General features: G+C 41.0%; 1 protein-coding gene across 2 annotated transcripts; it reads left to right on the forward strand.

The window, feature by feature from the left end:
* Nucleotides 1-4: 4 nt before the first annotated feature.
* On the forward strand, nt 5-18707 carry LOC128800515 (scaffold attachment factor B1-like). 2 transcript variants are annotated; one of them, XM_053965750.1, is made up of 21 exons: nt 5-193; nt 1423-1510; nt 2447-2511; nt 2597-2803; nt 4883-4945; nt 5511-5538; nt 6437-6938; nt 7369-7418; nt 10387-10487; nt 12154-12303; nt 12399-12475; nt 13369-13508; nt 13814-13905; nt 14261-14367; nt 15149-15442; nt 15688-15825; nt 16320-16362; nt 17226-17347; nt 17812-17924; nt 18038-18089; nt 18344-18707. In XM_053965750.1, the coding sequence occupies exons 1-21, from the start codon at nt 5-7 to the stop codon at nt 18471-18473; spliced, it is 2751 nt and encodes a 916-aa protein (XP_053821725.1). In that variant the 3' UTR covers nt 18474-18707. The 2 variants fall into 2 exon arrangements, with proteins under 2 accessions (XP_053821725.1, XP_053821726.1); XM_053965751.1 differs by lacking the exon at nt 5-193 and adding an exon at nt 324-662.
* The last annotated feature ends 356 nt before the right edge of the window (nt 18708-19063 follow it).

Genomic DNA, 19063 nt, shown 5'->3' on the forward strand with positions numbered 1-19063 from the left:
CTTGATGGCGGAGAGTCAATCAGCGGCCGGACTGGGGGATTTCACATCCCTTGGTGGGGCCGCGGCTTTCGGTTCGGAGCCTGAAACCCGGCGGCTGAGCGAGCTGCGAGTCATCGACCTGCGGGCTGAGCTCAAGCGGCGTAACCTGGACAGCGGCGGCAACAAGAGCGTCCTCATGGAGCGGCTGAGGAAGGTGAGGCGAAGCGCGGCGGGGGAAGCGGGGGGGGAGCGGCGTGCGGCCATCCGGGTCCTTTGTCTGTGGCGCTCTCGGCGCGTGCGCGCTGGGGCCGGGCTCCCTGAGGGGAGCGGGGCGGCCCTGAGGGGAGCGGGGCTCCGCTGCTGCTGCCGGCCACCCGCGGGGTGTCGTTGGGCACCGGCGTGCCCCCTTTGCTCCCGCCGCTGCACAGCCGTTGCCTTTGCGCTGTTTCACGGCACCGCTCTGCGGTGTGTTCGCCCGTTCCGCCGCCCGCGCTCCGTCGCTGCTCTGAGCGCGGCTCGGGTTGCTCTGGATGCAATGTGAGATGGACTCGGCCTCCCCGTCACTGCCTGACCCCGGCGTCCGCGCGTCCTTCCCCGATTTACTCTCCCGTTCCCCCGACGTGCACACACGTGCCTCTTCCCCGTACCTGTTCTCGTGCTTCTCCGTGCCGTTCGCAGAATGGGTAAGCTTGGAAGGGATCGCAGTGGGTCATCTGCTCCAGCAGGGTTTTGTCCTAGAACCCATGGTACAGGATTTTGTCCAGACAGTTCCTAAATATGTCTAGTGAGAGAGACTCTACACCCTCCCTGGGTAGTCTATTCCAGTGCATGCTTATTTGCACTGTAAAGAATTTTATGCTTCTGTTGAGGTGGAACTTTCTGTGCATTAGTTTCTGCCGTAATGCTTGGCACCTCCACACTTGACCCGACTGCATCTCTCCGACCTCTCTGGAATGTATTCCCTCAGACTTCCATGAGGCCAGAACAGCACGGTCAGCCTTGGCCCTTTTATGGGTTCTAACATGCCTGCACATTTAGAAAAAGCTCATGCACCTGAGCTCCTTTAAGTCACTCCCGGTTTTATACTGTTAATGTGTTTATCTGCAGAGCAGGGAGCTTTGCTCCCCAGCTGTAGCTTGATTGGCCTGTGGGGATGTGTTGCACCCTGTTATTCAGTATTTCTGACAGGTGGTACAGCTGCCTGGCTGTATGACCTGAGCTAGGGAGAGACACCACTGTTTCTCTCTGTAAAATCCTTAAAAATGCAGTTGTGGTTAAACTCTAGGAGACAGCCAAGCAAGTGCTGTGTTATCAGCACTGTTCTCAGCACAAACTCCAACCACAGCCCCCTGTCAGCTGCTGTGAAGAGAATTAACTGCCCCATCCAAAGCCAATGCACACCAGCAAATAATACAGTGGATCTCATCCTGCTGTCTCCAACAGGCCATTGAGGAGGAAGGAGGAGACCCTGATGAAATTCCTGTGGCCTCAGAGCTGACCACAAAGAGAATGCCAAAAAGAACTAGCAAAGGTACAGTGTCTGGACACGTGCAGTTCCACTGTTTGCATGGTGCTAGAACTCTGCATGCAAACTTGTTTTCTCCTGTTGAGTTAGTTTAATTTTAAAAAGTTGTTTTTTACCTTGTGGAAAATGGTAAAGCTCTATTGCATTAATGAGCAATAACAACTTTAAACCTGACTGTGTTCTATTAGTATGTCTTGAAACTCGAAGATGAAACTGTAAATTGCAGGTGTTTCTGTATTTGTGACCACGAGTAGAATTGTGTCAGGTACAGAGCAAGCAGCTGTAGCATAAGCTCCATGGAAAGCCTCTACAATTATATTTCAGTTATATGTAAACTATTATATTTAACTGTATGTTGCTTCAAAATATTAAATGTTGTACATGGTATTTTACATGTGACTTACTTGAGTTGCTGATAACTAGTTCTTAAAAATACTTTCTGATGAGCAACAGATTATTAAGCTGCTTCTTTTAAGACAGGGTGGCTAAAAATAGAAAAAGAGCTGTTATCTTTGAATAGCAGTACGAGTTTGGGAGTGACAGATGTGCATAAATGTGATTTGTATGTGCAAGATCTTGAAAGTGAACACTAATTCTTAAATCCGTTTAATTAAGGGAGGTGTTTTCATAACAATCTTAAGGTGTTACTTTAAATGGATTACCCAGAGGCTGTTGTGTCTTTTTAGGTATTGAAGTGTTGTGGAATGAGACTATAGCTTTAGAAAAATACTGTAGCATTAAAAAAAAACATTGTGCTGCTGGTAGTTCATGCTCCTGCTGTTTGCTTTTATGGAGTGGCAAGGTGACCTCAGTTACATCCATACAGACCCAGACTTCAGAATCAGCCTCTTCAGGACTACTTGTTGTAACAGATAATTCACCAAAGCTTAAACATATTACAAAATCTAGTGCTACATTTCACTGCACTGATACTGTTTTTAGGAAGAAAGCCAGAAGAAGAAGGTGTGGAAGACAATGGTCTAGAAGAAAACTCTAGAGATGGGCAGGTAAGTGAAATCATGATTGCAGTTACTATGAATGTGCATCGTGTAACCTGCACTAAATACACATTTACCCTTTCTCTGTCTGTAGGAGGATATTGAAGCCAATCTGGATACTTTGCAGGATATTGATATGATGGATATTAGTGTATTAGATGAAGCTGAAATAGATAACAGCAGTGCTGTAGACTGTGGAGAAGATTACAGTCCTGACAATATCCTTGATTCTTTGTCTGATAATAAAGATAATGTCGAAGCTGAAATGAAAGAGCTTCCTGATCAGCTAACAGAAAATGAGGTGAGTGAGTAGAGGTCTTTGTAATGTTTCAGAAGATATTTGATAGAGATATGGGCACATGAAGAAGGTATTTCAGTCCAGTAGAATATAGGACATGAATGTGATCTGGTTTCTATTCCCCATTCACAACTCTCATGTCCTACTCTGATAAATGGTAAATATTCTTAAGGCTTGAAATGTTCTCAGTAGGTGAGTCACCATCTTCCTCATCCTGCAGTATCATCTTTGCTAGCTGTGAAAGGAGCCTGGAATTGAAAATGCTGTATTAATTTCTGCATTCCCTCTTCCTGTTTGTATATTATATGTGTTAAAGTGTATGTATGCATACACCCAGCCATCCAGGTATTTATATATATGGGGAGAGAGAGAAATAAATTTTCAACCCAGGTCATTTGGTTATCTTTTCTGCAGAAATAATGCTTTGGTTTAAGGAAGTTGTGTTGCTCTGTTTTCTCATAGGGATTGATAAAAGAAGAACTTCCTATGTTGCCCTGTTCTGACATTGTCAGGCTTTTGACTTGGTTTTGAGAGCAGCTTGCAATGTCATTTGCAGACAGCAGACAGGGTTATCCATGTGTCACATTCACTCCCCAGATATCCTTCTTGGATCCTTGTGGGTTTGTTTTCTTAATTTATTTTAGGTTGTTCACTCATTGAACTGAGTATATTCTTTCTTTGGCATCTGTGTATCTGCTTCAACTTCTTATCATTTACCTTCTGTCACCTGAAAAGGGAGATTTTCTCAAAGCCTTTGTGTTTGATTGGTCTGTCAGTGCTACAGGAAAGCCAAGACCCTTGGGCCCACAAAGTGTCAGCATCCTGTTCTGGAGACCCTTCCCTGGGCAGTCCCCTGGATCAGAGAGTGGTTCCAGTGCCCTGGGGAGGGTCTCACAATCAGAGACCCCTGTCCCGGGTCTCCTCAGCAGAGCGTTACTCTCTGCAGGCACTGGTGGTGCCCTTGAAGGACTCACACTGAACCCTTTATGGAATAACAGCAGTAATATAATAGAAAATTACAGCAGATTAAGGCTCCAGGATTGCTGGTGGTAGTATCTGTCTGCAAAAAAACCTCACCATATTAACCAGCTTGAATTCCCAACAGAAGCTGGCTGGAGTTCACCATTCATCACACTTCTAGTACAATTCTTACCCACCAGACATCCCTAAAGGGAAAAAGACAGGTTCAGGCTGTTGCAGTGGAGCCTTCCCAAACTTCTCCCCACTTTTAACTCACTTTTATACTATTGTTACATTTAGGTGGAGCTTGTGTGACTCTGGTTTTGCATCCTGTTCAGTGGGGGTGGTCACGCCTTGGACGTGGGTGACATCAGAGCGACATCTGAGGTGACCCTTGGTACAGAGCTGTGCATTCTGCTGGTTCAATAAAAAGAAATCTTTCTTTTCCTTTGGCTGACAGCTGCTCTGTGGCTTACCAGCTGCAATTTACCACAGAGTCCCCCCTCTTGCAGGGATTTCAAGAGCCTGGCAGTGTTTTCTGCACCCCAACAGACCAAACAAACACAAAGGCTTGGAGAGAATCTCCCCTTTCATGGGACTGAACACAGAGTTGTGGCAACAGCATCCCCTTCACCTGAAAGGCAATTTTGTGGTGTTTTGTAAATTAACCTCATGTAATGGATGAGTTTTGGTTGCATCTTACCCTCAGCTCTTTAAAGAAAAAAGATTTTTGGGGTATGTTTTCAGTTTGGGAGAGTGTAAACCTAAGTTAGCTTCATTTCTAACTTGTTTTTTTCATTTAGAAACTAAAGTTAAAAAGTGGGAAGGTGAAAAATCATGCTCAGTAACCACAGAAATGTGAGATAAGACTCTAAGAATAAGTTTGAAATAGACAATGTCCTGTTGAAATTAAAATGAAAAGTAATTGGAGAAAGATATTTAAATATTAGGTATGTTTACACGTTGCTCCTCATTTCTGGGTTGCACTCTGAAGTAGCAGTTGAGATCTGTCAAAAACTTTAAAATACTTCTGTTTTTCTTCAAAGGGAAAATTAAGTACAGGTGTATTCTCCTTAAGCTACTTTTGTAAGAAATACTTTAATTCCTTTCTTACTCTTTTAGGAAGATTATGATGAAATTGAAAACAATTTAGAAGTCTCCTCTTCTGATTTAATTGAAATGAAGGTAAACTAAAAATGTAGCTGTATTTTGTAGCTGTATGTTGTAGTATTTACTGAGTTCTCATACTGCAAAAAAGAAAACGTGACCATAACATGAAATTTTAACAGAATCCAAGACCTTGCTCAGCACAGTGTTTGAATTGAGGGTGCCCTGTGGTTTTTCCCTACTTTCAGTCAGCTTTCAAAATTTCCTTCACTTTATGGCAGATTAAAAGGGTCTTGTACAGCTGATTTCTTCTCTCTCCCACAACTCTGTGAAGTAGTACCTGGGTTTGTTTTTTACTCTGTAGTTGGTGTGGTGGTACACAAAGATACTTTATTGGTCTCTTTATAATTCAGAGTTATTTGGGAGAATGCAGTTATGGCTAATATTTTGATTCGGCTTTAATGTGCTAGAAAAGGTATTTATATAAAATCCTCATTTCCAGTGGAAGGTGAAAAAGAGCTAAATGTAGTAGATGAATTTGTTTAGTTTTCAATTTTGGGATTGAGTAGGGAATTGTTATTATTCTGTGTTAGAAAATACGTTTTATAAAATGCTCATTCTGTGATCTTCTTTCCCTAAACAGAAAATGGAGAAGCTACACTTGGAGCCAGGTACTGTTAAAGAAAAACATATTCCTGTCTTTTCAACTAATACTTTTTAAACCATTAACTATTAAAAAACCCAAGCAAACAAACATAATTTGCATTATTTTTATAATGGACAATCCAGATCATGCAGGGTCATAGAGATTGGAAACCCAATCATATCCCCAGATCTGTGAAGTGATGCTTGAAATACTTCCAGTGAAATGAAATGGTTTAAAAACCTGTTAAACTACATAAGTGGATTTAGAGAAGTTTAATCACAGTTTTAAAAGCTAAATATTCTACTTGTAAACAGATCTTGTGATATTGCACACACCTTAACTCTGTTACTAAGTAGAGAGCAGTGAAAGCAGTAAAAAGATATTGTAGGGCAGTAAATGTAAAGATTAGTTACTGGATACAGAAGAAAGAAGAGAGTTTCTTCATGGAAATTTCATACAGATACTTTTCCCTTTCTGGACTGCAAACACACTCATGCACCATCAGAAGATGCCCAGTTCTCATGTTGGACTGTCTCTGCTAAAAGAATTTCACAGAAATTTAAAAATTGAACTCTCAGTGCCTTGATACGTTCAGTTAAGCATCTCGGACTCTGGAAGCTAACTAGAGAAGAAACAGAGCTGAACGATTTGCTGAAGAATATGAAGGCTGAGCCCGAAGTTTTTTGTTAAATCTGTGGGGGCATTTTTCTTGGCTGTTGAGGTGCTAGGGCTGATTTGTCAGGGTGTGAGAGAGCAGTTAGCGTGGTAGCTGTAACACTGTGTACACTAGGGTTTTCCAATCTCTGTGTAGCTTAGCAGTTCTCTTGGTGTTAGTGTGGCAGCCATGCCAGTTCCACATTTGTGATTGCTGTATTTCCCTGGTGATTAAATCTTGTGCCATTCTATTCCTGTTAAATCCGTAGAAAATGAGAAAATACTCGACATTTTGGGGGAAACTTGTAAATCTGAGCTACTTAACGAAGAACCTCCCGAAGCGGAGCGGCCGCGTGCGCAGGAAGCCAGTAACGCGGGGCCAGGCAAGAGGCTGGCTGAGGAAGAGGACGCTCTCGCTGCCGCTCAGCTGGAGGAAGATGCTTTAGCTTTGGACAGCAAATCGGCCCAAGCTTTGGCAAGGAAGGAAGCAAAGCGTTTAGTGGTAGCAAAAGGGGAGACAAGTGAACAGAGCCCCGAGGAAGAGGCCCCGGACTCTGAAGGTGTAGTGGTAGAGACCCTAAGCGATCAGAGTAGCAAACGCTCCCAAGGCCTGGAAGCCTCTAGTGGGGAGCCAGCGGAGAAAGGCGCAGGTGCCGAAGCCAGAGATAGCAAAGAAGATGGCAAGAGAGCAGAAGACAAAGCTAATTCTGAGGAATCTTCCCCTGCCACTAAAGAGTCCTCAGCCAGTGAGGGCGGTGATCAGAAAAAGAGGTTTGTTTTTTCTCCGTTCTAGACCAGATGCTATCTTTTATCATTGGTCCTTAAGTGATGCGAATAAGCTGTTTCCTTCAATTGGCCTCCGAGACTGATGAAATTGTAGCCTATTCCTAAAGGTCTCTTTTATTTCTCCATGTGCAGATATTTTTATTTTTTTTAAACGCAGTGGGTTTGATTTCTTTCCTTCATCAACCTTCAAAGGTTGTTTTCCCCAAATTACTCTTATTTGTAATCATCTTCTTAATGTAAGTCTGTTTAAGAATCTGACTTCGTTATTTCTTGTCAGATTTCTTAAATCCAGTATACAAAGGTGTGTTTTCGTTTGCAACATATTTTCTGGTAGGTATTTAATTTTAGCTTTTTTCATAGTTTATATTTAGTCACTTTTCTTTCTGACTTGAATAATGTGGTGTTTTGTCTTTAGCCCTGTTGAGGAGGACAGAGATACAAAGATAATCTCAAAAGATGAGAAAGGTATGTTTGTTTTCAGATGTAAAACCTCAGTGATTGCTTGGATAGTTGTTTGTCTTGGTTGGGTTATTTCAGTAGAAACTGATTGCAATCTCTGCAGTTGTTAAATAGCATACATTCACCTCTTTCTGCATTTTCTTAGTAATGTCAAAATAAGTATTTTCCTTTTATGCATTTTTTCAGGACGTGTGCATTGCACTGTTGTGTTTGTATCTTGATTTTTAAAGGTCAATGTTATACATGGCAATTATGGGGTTTTGGCACCAGAGATGCCCACTAACAGCTGTTAGGAACCTTTTGCAATTGTGTTTGCTTTACTATACACTTGGAATTCTCCTTCCCATCTTCTGTTTTGCTGAAGTAATTTGGGATCCCGTATTCTCATATTTAAATGCCACAAATATTACAGCTTAATGTTGTCTTGAAATTATATTGATTTTATTAAATCTTTGTCCACACAGATCCTATCTATGGTGCAAATATACATCATAAACAAGAAAAAACTACTTTGATCAGTGTCAGATATCTTCATACTTCTTGCTTTTAATACACCAGGCAGCTGAGTCTTTGCAGCTCACCCATCTCTCTGTTCTCTTACGTGCTGCTGCCAGGTACTTCTGCTCTTTCAAGTGTGGAAGTTCCAGCAATTCCTATAAAAATCAAGAAACTCATTATGAGGTCTGACTGCCAACTGGACAGGAGGAATTGGATTGGTTTTAATTGGTTTTTACAACCCAGACTCACCTCCCTGTCAGCTGCTTTTTCCAAGATCCTGGGTTATACCTGTTTGCACAAGCTGCTGGACCTCCCTTGTTAGGGTCAATTTGCCTCTTGCTTCCTTCCAGTCTGTAATCTCAAGTTCTCTTAATTCACAATATTTGAAGGAGTTTTCTGTGCATGCTATCCTTTATATAAGGACTTGAATGTATTATTTTTGTGGACAGAAAAAACTCTTCCTTGAGTTTGCTTTCAGAGCAGCCTTCAGGAACTTGGGTGTCTGAAACCCTCTTACTCCTGCATCCCTCTCTCTGATGGATGTGCTGTATTCCATAACATTTGTTTTATTCATGTTCTGGCTTAGTGAAGAGCAGTGCTGAGAGGGAGCTGCTTGACTGTGTAACATTCTCTGCATGCAGAGCAAAGTGACTGAGCCAGAAGGAGCCTAAAATAGTATATACAAGTCAGTTCTGACTCATACATTGCTATTTGCCCACTTGTATGAAAGGCTTTTATTTAGGATGAAGAGTTTCCCATATTCCATGCAATAATTCTGAAAACTGTGTCAAAAAGGTTGCAGAAAAAGAAATTTATGAGCTCACCCTGGTGGGTTTGGCTGTTGATGGATGCACATCTCAAAGATGTCTCCAGTGTTGATGGCTGGCTCCCAATACCTGCATTGTTCTTGGTTTAAAGTTAAATATTTTCAAGTCCCAGTATTTCTTTGTCTTAAAAGTGCAGAACCATTGCAGGAGCACTTTTTAATGTCTTGTGGGAGGGCAAAACCTGACATTAAGACTGATCAGTCCTTAATCAAAAAGGACATGAACATAGTTTTTGAAATCTTAAAAAACTCATTGGTAAAATAGCAGAAAAGAGAAAAACGAGCACTTTCTTCTTTCTCTGGGATTCTGGTGCCAGAGTAACTGCAGACAGTAATTTCTAAATTGTAGAGATGTGTGGAGTAAAAGCATCAAAGCCTTTGGCTCAGCTTTTTAAAACACCAGGACAATGCATCTCCCACGTGTTTGTGTGCATGACATACCTTTGTCCATGCACTTCTGAGATAAATGATGGTACATGTGTACTCACCTTTATACAAAAAAAAACACCTCTTTTTGGGTGTTTTTGTAAGAGATTGATACAAATCACTGCATCCTTCCCTAGGAAACCTGTAAATATTAATTTAATTAATAAGCATAAATATAAGTTTCATGTTAATATAAATTTAATATTAACTGTGTTCTCAGTTACTTATAGCAGTGACTGAAATTATCAGGATGTAGATGATGGAAAGGCACTCAGATAAAATAGCATTTTGGAAAGGTTCTGGGGAAAATTGCTACCCTCGATGAAAAAGGTTCTGTAAAATTCCATATATCACCAAAAAACCCCAAACCAGAAGTATGGAAGCAGGGAGCTGGAGTGAAACCCATTCACTGAAGCCTTGGAGCTGCCCAGACAGACAGAAGGACAGTACAGACATTTCAAAGGAGACTGGAAACAGAATCCTTGTGTAAGTGCTTGATGCAAACACTGAACCTTGGGCTTCAGTTCACTCTTTAATCACTTGATGGTGGGTGTTCAGATTTGGCAAGTTCATTAGCATTTATTAAATCACCTTTGTAGCCGAGATGCAGAATTGGCCAGGGGTTCTGTAATTCTTGCATGGTTCAAGCAGGCCAGGTCTAATTTCTTCATTTCCTAGGCCAGGCCTTTCCTAACTCCTGCAGCTGAGGTCAGACTCTTAATCCCAACTGTGCATCTGTGTGGGCAGAAACAGAGAAATTTCCTTGGTTTCTTGCTGGTGAATGGCTTTCCTTGAGAGGAATTCTGCATCCCATCAGCATTCCCTTGGAGTTAAGATAAAAAGGCAAGATATGAGCACATGTGGGGTGCAGACACAGTTCCTACAACTCTTCTGTGTTCTGTAAGTTATTGTGATCCATCCTGGCATGTTTTGAAGAGCCTCAGTTAATTCAGAGGTACCCTAATCCAGTTGCTCTTGAAGAATGATATAAAATACTTCTTTATCAAAACTCATAGTTCCACTCAAATTTTTGGACTTGTACTGCTCCTTACCTTCAGCAAAGCAAAAAATGGGAGGAGAATATCACACAATGCATTTCACTTGCTCTGTGATTTTAAAAAATTAACAATTTTTGATCCTGCTCACATAAAAATTCAAGTAATTAATCCAAATAATTAGGATTTGGGGTATGTTTTGGTTTTGTCTGTTTGTTTTCCCAACTAGGTCGCAGTGCTAGCAGTTCTGGTAGAAACTTTTGGGTGAGTGGATTGGCTTCCACCACCAGAGCTACAGATCTGAAGAATCTGTTTAGCAAATATGGGAAGGTAAGGGGTTATTTTTGTTGGTTTGTTTTGGTGTTTGGTTTGTTTGAAACTGTGTTAATAAGACTTTTTAAACTCTCATCACTGAAAGTATCCATGAAAGAAATCCAGTGATCAAAAATATTGTGGGATATCAAGGAAATACCACTGAAGTACACACTGAATGACTGGGGGTCTTTTATTCTGTTGCTCAAAATATATAAAAATAAATAGAAAATTCTATTTGTAGTTCTTTATTTGAAATAGTCAGTAACTGTATACACACACTTCTGTGCTGCAGTATGGTATTTTCACCTGCTGAAAATTCACAGTCAACTGTGAATTTAATGCTTATTGAAGATTTCCTTAGGACTAAGTAAAATATGCAGTAAATGTTGAGACAGAATTACTGGGGAATACCTTAGGAATTGCCTTAGTAACTTAAATTTTAATTTATCAAGAGTTGGCGGTTCCTTTGAAAAGCACTTGTTTGGGATATGGGGAGGTGTTGTTTGCTTTTGCAGTTGCTGTTAAGGACAGACAAAATGTCAGATCTCCCTGTCAGCTGGAAAATTGAAAGAGCTCAATAAAAGGCTGATGTCAGAGCCATCAGTAAGGATTTTTGTCAGACCTCTGAAGCCTATTTACAGATAACTACCAGCAGACTGTAGTAAAAGCAAATTGTGTGTGCTGACAATCAACCATTGGATGTTTTACTGATGAAAATACTCTGGAACTTAAAGATGACTTTACAAATAGGTACAAAAATTGATTTATTGTAGCACAGCTTGGAGTTTGAAAGGCATGGGACTGGTAAAACCTTTTTAATGCTCCTTGTAAAGCAATACTTACATTGATTATCTTAGAATTCCATCTGGTAACCTAAAATGTTGGTCATGGAGATGTGCCACAAAACTTTAAATGTAATTAAAAGCCAAACAACAGCCAACCTAGCATTTGGCTCTAGATAGATGCCATGGTACCATTGAGTCATTTAAATAAAATGCTGTTATTTTCTTCAGGGTGTTAACAGAGGCAGAGCTTCCTGGAAGTAGATATACTTGTGCAATAAAACAAATGCTCAGAAGTAGGTTCTTTATTCAGCTGTACTTTAAAACATCTCTCCTGAAATATGATTGATTTCTGTTTTACAAAATGAGCTGTACTGATTATCTGAGCATATATAAACACTATTTTCAAGCTCTAGTTTTTGGGGAAACTTCATGTTTCTTAAAGATTGCAGATAACATTGTTGATCTGCCTCAGCAGTAACATATAAACATTTCTTTGAAGGAAGGTGGCACTTAGCAGCTGAGCATTAATGTGGAAATTTGCTTTAAAATTTGTGTTGATTTTTACTATTTCATACTAAAGGAAAGTGATGTTGTTTATGTAAAGTTAGATGCCTTTTAAAAAAATTTTATTGTTACCTGGGGGGGTCTTCCTCTGGAAAAGAATTAAATCTTTAGCTCCCAGCTCTTGGTTCAGCTTTTGTAGCATTCCACTGGTAACAGAAGCATGGTTGGCTCCAAGCAATGCTCCTTCTGGATTTGTTAATCTCTCAAAACCTGAACTTTCCTGCCTGGTAGTGGCCAGGAATTAAAAAAAGCAGAAGTGGAGCTTGTAGTTGGTGCTGTTTAACCTTGGGGACTTGTCACAGGGAGAGTAATTCCAGGTTTTTTTTGGGAAGGTGGTGGGGGCCAAGGTGGTGACCAATGCTCGCAGTCCCGGCGCTCGCTGCTACGGCTTCGTCACCATGTCCACAGCTGAGGAGGCCACCAAGTGCATCACACACCTGCACAAGACAGAGCTGCATGGCAAGATCATTTCTGTGGAAAAAGTGAGTACTGGGCCTCAGAGATGCTGAGTTCCCACCAGATTGTGCAAATGATCGAGGCCACATTCTCAGCTGATGATGTGCAAAATAAATTTCAGGCAAAAAATGAACCCGCTGGGAAGAAGACAAGTGAAAAAAAAGAGAGTGAAGCAAAGAGAGAAACAGTCAGTGAGAGGTACTGTGTTAAAAATTCTCCTACCAAAGGTGTTTTGCTGTGCTTCAGTCTGTGTTGATATCAGGGAAGAGTAAAGTTGCAGTAAGAATTTCTGTGGCAAACATTCAAAAAGAGGACTACATGGATTTTTTCATCTTTTACTACCAGATAGACTTTAGTTGATGTTCAGTACCTAAATTAAAATGTTTCTATTGTGTGCCTTAAAGTAGGCATTAGAAAGTTGCATTTTCAAGCACACCTTTTAATTTAGCCATATTTGAGGTTTAATAATGACTGTGGGGCTTTCATGTGTTAAATGTATAGGAAAGACCATGTGAAAATTTTGATCTGTGTCACTGTTTCATTACCTCGTGTCTCATTGGAATAGGATTTCCTCCAGGTCCCAAACAGAGTTGTCCAAGATCTGTTCCCAGATCATGTTCCTCTTGAACATTTGTGCTCTTCCTCTCTAGCATTGCTGAAAGTAGCTGAAAGAGGCACTAAGAGAGTGAATTAAACACTGAGAACTTTGCCTTCTTGAATTATCTCCTTGAGGCATAACTTCTGTTAAATGCTACTTGCTGAGAATTTTTTGCTATTTTTCACCCAGTTTCCTGACAAAAATGGTTCATTGCCATGTTGTCTAAGAAACTCTGTGGGCATTAAGCACGTGGTGGTGTGAATTTGTCTTCATGCTTCCAGTTGAGATCTTGAATCCTGGCCAAGTTTGTTGACTACTGCACAGGATGATCTGAATATCTTGTTTTATAGTGCAGGAAGTTGTGGAAGGAAATGTTTGGAAATCTTACTATGATTGTTATCACATCAGAGTTCTACTTTGTTGCTGGCATTTCCCTTGAATTTTTTTTCTCTTAGTCTGTATTGGTCTAATCTGTATCAATATCTATCCACAGACCTGGTGGTGCTAAAAGGGATGAGAAATCTGACCAAAAAGATGATCCTAAAAAGACAGAAGATAAAGATGAAAAGGAAAAAAAAGATAAAGATGACCAGAAGTCTGGTTCATCAGATCAGCCTAAAACTATTAAATCAGGTAATTTAGTTGTTGGTTTTTTATACAGATACGTTGATGTAGGAATATTTAATTGTAGGTAGTTCTTTCCAAAGATTCTAGGATTGTTTCAGATTCTTAGTTGGAAATCCAGAATGAGTAAGGGGAAGGGGAGATGTTTAACATTGTGCAGTCCTTAAGAGAAGTAGCTGGATTAGGTGAAGTGAAATAATTGATTTTGAAGAGAGGGTTAAATGCCCATTTCAACATTTTAGAGAGCATGGTGTAGCAATGAATGGTGTAGGTCATGTAATTTGATTGTTTCTTTCCACTTCTGATTTATTCAGGAAGTAAAGGAACAGAGAGAACAGTAGTCATGGATAAATCCAAAGGAGAACCTGTTATTAGTGTGAAAACATCCACTACATCAAAGGACAGAGTAAGTGATGCTTCTGTATAGGAAACATTTTCTGTAGAAACACGTCCTGAATCCTGCCAGGCTCTGTATAACCCACACTTGTCTTGCCAGTTTGTCCAATTAGAGTTTCTATAACATGGTTTTAATTAATAAAATATCTCTCATTTGGCTGATACAGCACTCAAATCCTGCCAAACAAATAGGGCAAGGTATTACTGTACTAATATATGGTGTCTGTAATGGTAGAAAAGAACAGCTTTTGGAAAAAAACGGGGTCCAAGCTTTGAGATGTGAGCTGTACAAATGGAAACAGAGCTCAGAGTATTGCTTGTGATGGTTGTCCTTTAATAAATTCAAGTTTCTCTTTTAAATACAGAGCGTTAAGAGCCAGGACCGCAAATCAGAGAGCAGAGAGAGACAAGGGATTGTCCCCTTTGACAAAATCAAAGCACAGAGAAAAATGAGGGAGGCAGAGCAGCGCCGGTAAGAGCAGCACTGACATTGTTTGGGGTTTTTTTCCTAAAATAGATACAATTTTCATTTCTAATAAAATAAAACAGAGAGAGAAAAAGGCCTTCAGTTTCTTTTCCCCACTTGTAATTTTGTTATATTTTTATGGGTATCTTATTGAACTTACTTTAGGTATTTAATTATTTTTGGTGAGGCTTTTTCTTTGTTTTCATATGTTTAATAGGTTTCATAATGTTTAAAGGTGATAATTGCCATCCATCAAATTCCTTGCTAGAACTGTGACCTGAATTCCATGTTCTCCACACATTACAAAACTTCTATTTCTCACCTAAAAGTAGTCAGATTGAACAGGAGGAAAATGTGTTTGTTGTTTTTATTGAGGAGGAAAAAGTTTCTCCCTCGTAGTTAAATTCCCAAGCTTTTGTGGAGTCATTATCCATCATACCATCCTAGCTTTCTTCACAGAAATAAAATATTCTTCACAGATACTTTATTTCAGCATAAGAAATGAACTGTGGACATTTGCATTCAGATTCTCCTGATCCTATAGAAGTATTTTTGGGCATTTGGATTCAGATTCTCCTGGTCCTATAGAAGTATTTGCCCCTGGGGATGGATTTTGTGGGAGTCATTTGATCAGTCTCTAAATTTGTGTACACTGAGTGTCTTCCCTCCACACACGTTAATTTCAAGGGGATGATGCAAATTTGCAGCCACTGTGGTTTTAACACTCTTTTAACTTCCTTTCTTTGTTGAAGCATTACACGTGTAACTTCTGTCTCTGCTCAAACAGCACCCGCGAGCGCCGGGAGCGGCAGCAGCACCTCCAGACCATCCGCGAGCGGGAGGAGAGGGAGAGGCTGGAGATCGCTCGGGAGAGGCTGGAAATCGAAAGGCAGCGCCTGGAACGGGAACGGATGGAGAGGGAGAGGCTGGAAAGGGAACGGATGCACATCGAGCACGAGAGGAGGAGGGAGCAGGACCGGATCCAGCGCGAGAGGGAGGAGCTGCGGCGCCAGCACGAGCAGCTGCGCTATGAGCAGGAGCGGCGCTCTGCCATGAGGAGACCCTATGACATAGATGGCAGGTAAAGCCACCAAATCCTGCTGATGCCAGTGGGAAATGTCACTGCCAGGTTTTGTCTCATCTGCCTGGACTGGGAAAAGCCATACACTCTCAGCAGTTGTTGGTTGCACTGAGATGGTTGTGTTTAATAGCCCAGGTTTTTCAACGCCCTTTTGAACTTAATTTTCCTTCTTTTGGTTTGGAAGGAGGAACAATATCAAAAAGCATTTATTATCTGGGCTGAAATGAGTCTGTTCTTTCTTTCAGGAGGGATGATCCATACTGGCCAGAGGCAAAACGAATGGCCATGAATGACAGGTACCACTCAGACTTCAGTCGCCAGGATCGCTTCCATGACTTCGATCACAGGGATCGCGGGCGTTACCAGGAGCATTCAATAGACAGGTTGGTGTCTTACCTCCCCTGCTGCCTGAGAACAAAAGACAAAAATATGTACTTCATGTCACGTTTTGCTCCTATACTGTGTGGTTAGTTTGCATTTTATTTTTCAAGTGCTACTTAGTGGCTGTGGAATTTCTCTTCCAAAACCATGAAAAGATCTGTACTGTGCCATGACTTAAAGCTTCTGGCAGGCTTGGTCAGAGTGATTTTGCAGTGCTGTTACACATATTCATAAGATTCTGAAAAATTTCTAAATAATATTGTACGCACCTAGAATTTTAACAAGAATGTTTTGGTTTATAAGTTAGTCCTAACTGTGTTTCCCAGGAATCCAAAATGTGGCATGTTTTCCATATGTTCCAGCTGTTTATGCCTTTTGTGGATAATATGGCATGATGTGGGAGCAGGATTTTTCATCTGTGTTGTTAAATAAATGGATTTTTATAGACTGCTGTGTGTTTTACTATCACAGTCTGATTCTAATTGTCTGTTTCTAGGAGAGATGGATCCAGAACAATTATGGGAGATCGGGATGGACAAGTGAGTTGCTTTATAGAGCTACAGAAATATCTTTACATCTTACAACCTGTTTTCTGTATTGTGTGTGTCAGATTAACATTCGAGTAGTTGAGAATTACATTCTATCTACCAAAAAATGCTGGAATAATCAGATTGTCTTGTTTACTTCAACAAGATGAAATTCAATTCAAAGACTTTTATAATAAAAGTTAGATATAGTTATTCTGCTAGAAATCAAAGCAACTGAGTTGTGTCAAAATACAGTATTCCAAAAGATTGCATAGAGGAGGCAAAGGTACAAATTCACTCTACGAGGTTACATGGTATTAACAGCTGACCTGTAGAGATGTTTGTGGTTGAGGGCTAGGGGAAAGACCTTCAGGGCTCATTCAAACAGTGACAGATGAATTTTATGGAGTCATAGTATCCTCAGTAGCCTTTACTGTGAGGTTTTGAGGGACCTGGATAGTCTGGAGAGTTGGGCTGATGGGAATATCCTGAAGGTCAAGAGCAGCAAATGCAAAGTCCTGGGCTGATGTTACCAATGTGCATTAATAACTCATGGGAGGGAGGATGTGGATTAGATGTAACAACATGCCACTCAATGGTGCCCATTGAAAACACAAGAGTCAATGAGCACAAACTGGAACACAGTTCCATCTGAAGAGGATTCAAATCCCCTTTAACTGGGAACACTGGAACAGGTTGCATGGAGAGCCTGTGAAGTCTCTGGCTGGGAAGATCCTCAAAACCTGCTGGGAAAGCCTGGACCTGGGTGACCCTGAGCAGATGTCAGGAGGTCCCTTCCCTCCCAGATGATTGTGAGATGGAGCAATTACAGGTGTAAGCAGTGAGCAGGTGTGTAAGAGCTCTGTGCCTTCCAGCATTACCCAGACGAGCGCCACGGAGGCCCCGACCGGCACTCGCGGGACTCGCGGGAGAGCTGGGGAAGCTACGGCTCCGACAGGAGGATGAGTGAGAGCAGAGGGATCCCCCCACAGTCACGGTTAGTACTGAAAACACCTCTTCTCCTGCACCTAAGGAGTGTTTCCATATGTCAGAGTTTTTGGAAGATGTTCTTTTTTTTTCCAGCTTTCACCAAAGGTGTGTTGGATGGACTGCAGATGATTTGATGCCTTGTGCATCAAAACATGCACTCACCTGATCTTGTCAATAACTTCACATCTTAAAGTCATGGTGCTTTCCATTAATTTTAACTAACATTCCTATCAAAGCTTGCTATTTTCAGGATAGTGGTTCTCCCTCAATATCTTCTTTATTCATCACTTAGTTGGTTTGAGCAGAAAAATTCTTCTGAGATTTTACTTAACAGATAACAATATAAATATTGTAAGATTCACATGAGCCTTGGTAAGACATTTGAGTAAGTTTGTGACTGAGATTCAAACATAAAAACTATTCCATGTGCTCTGGCTCGTGTGAGAAGATGGGAATTTCCTGTATTTACAGGGATGGACGTGACTGGGGAGATCACAGTCGGAAGTTCGAAGGGCACCAAGACCGTTCCTGGCAGAGCAGCGTGGATGGAGGGATGATAGGACGGGATCATGAGAGATGGCAAGGTATGGGTCTTGCACAGCTCCTTAGCTGTGCTGTGTGAAAAAGAAAATACAGACCTTATCCTTGAAGTAGAACTCTTCCTGTGGATATAAAGGGACCATTTGAACTTTTTTAGGTGGAGGTAGAGGCAGACCTGGCCATGTGATGCATCGTGGAGGCATGTCAGGGTAAGAACTTTAAAAGGAGCAAAGTGTTTGTTTTCCTGCTAAGGGACATTTCTTCTATTTAAATTGGCCAATGAAACATTTTATGGGAATATAAATTATCTAATTTGCTGCGTCAATGTCAAGGAATAATTAAATATCCCCATGGTTTTTATGTAGTACATTTTATGGGAGAGTGAAAACAAAAAGAACACCTATTCTAGCAACCTGAGTGTACCATCATGAGAGAATACTAAAATGTCTGAATCCCTTTCCAGGCGTGGCAGTTTCATGCAGGGTGGCAATCAGAGTCAGATCATGCACGGAGGAGGGATGCAAGGAGAAGGATTTGCTGGCCAGGAAAGGGCAAACAGACCGAACGATCCTCGTTTCAACCGTCGCTACTGATTGTGTTTGGTTTTGAATGCAAGGTGGCAAGTGAAACAAATCTGTTACCCAGGGTTACCATTAATTGTAACTTATGGGCCACTGTAAGTGTAATTTTTTTTAAGCTGCTGCCATATTATGTCACTCAATCCAATGTGAACTCATTTGTTTTGTAAGGTGTTGTTCATATCCCATTTAAAAATGTTTGTTAATGAAGCATTCCATTTTCCATAAATAAACGCCAGTTTACAGTTACTTGCTTTGTTTCAGCAGTCTCCGTCAAACAGATTTCTTCAGCTGTGTGTAAAACTGTAACTTTGTTTCAAAGATGAAGTGTCAAAATGCCTTACAGGTGTCCCTTTGCAGTCCCAGAAATAGTGAAATACTGTGTTTTACTTCACAGCTGTCAGTTACCAACCCACATAACCATGGCCCATGTGCCACCATGAGAGAACCTTAGGAGGTCACAGCTGCCAAAATTTGAATGCCCTGCCACTGCAAAATTGCCACAGGAGGTTGTAGGGCAAGTGGTGAAGAATTCTTTTCATCTGGTGTCATGTGCTATTGCATATAATGTCTGAAAAACATTTCAGACATATAATGTCTGAAAA

Source organism: Vidua chalybeata, chromosome 27 (genome assembly GCF_026979565.1).
Source record: "Vidua chalybeata isolate OUT-0048 chromosome 27, bVidCha1 merged haplotype, whole genome shotgun sequence".
NCBI classification, from domain to species: Eukaryota; Metazoa; Chordata; class Aves; order Passeriformes; family Viduidae; genus Vidua; species Vidua chalybeata.

What these genes read in the sequence shown, in the direction of transcription:
- LOC128800515 (XM_053965750.1), top strand. Translation starts at nt 5, where the DNA reads ATGGCGGAGAGTCAATCAGCGGCCGGACTGGGGGATTTCACATCCCTT. An exon ending in TGTTTAGCAAATATGGGAAG is followed by an intron (nt 10,488 to 12,153) that starts GTAAGGGGTTAT and finishes TTTTTTGGGAAG; the next exon opens with GTGGTGGGGGCCAAGGTGGT. An exon ending in AGAGAAACAGTCAGTGAGAG is followed by an intron (nt 12,476 to 13,368) that starts GTACTGTGTTAA and finishes ATCTATCCACAG; the next exon opens with ACCTGGTGGTGCTAAAAGGG.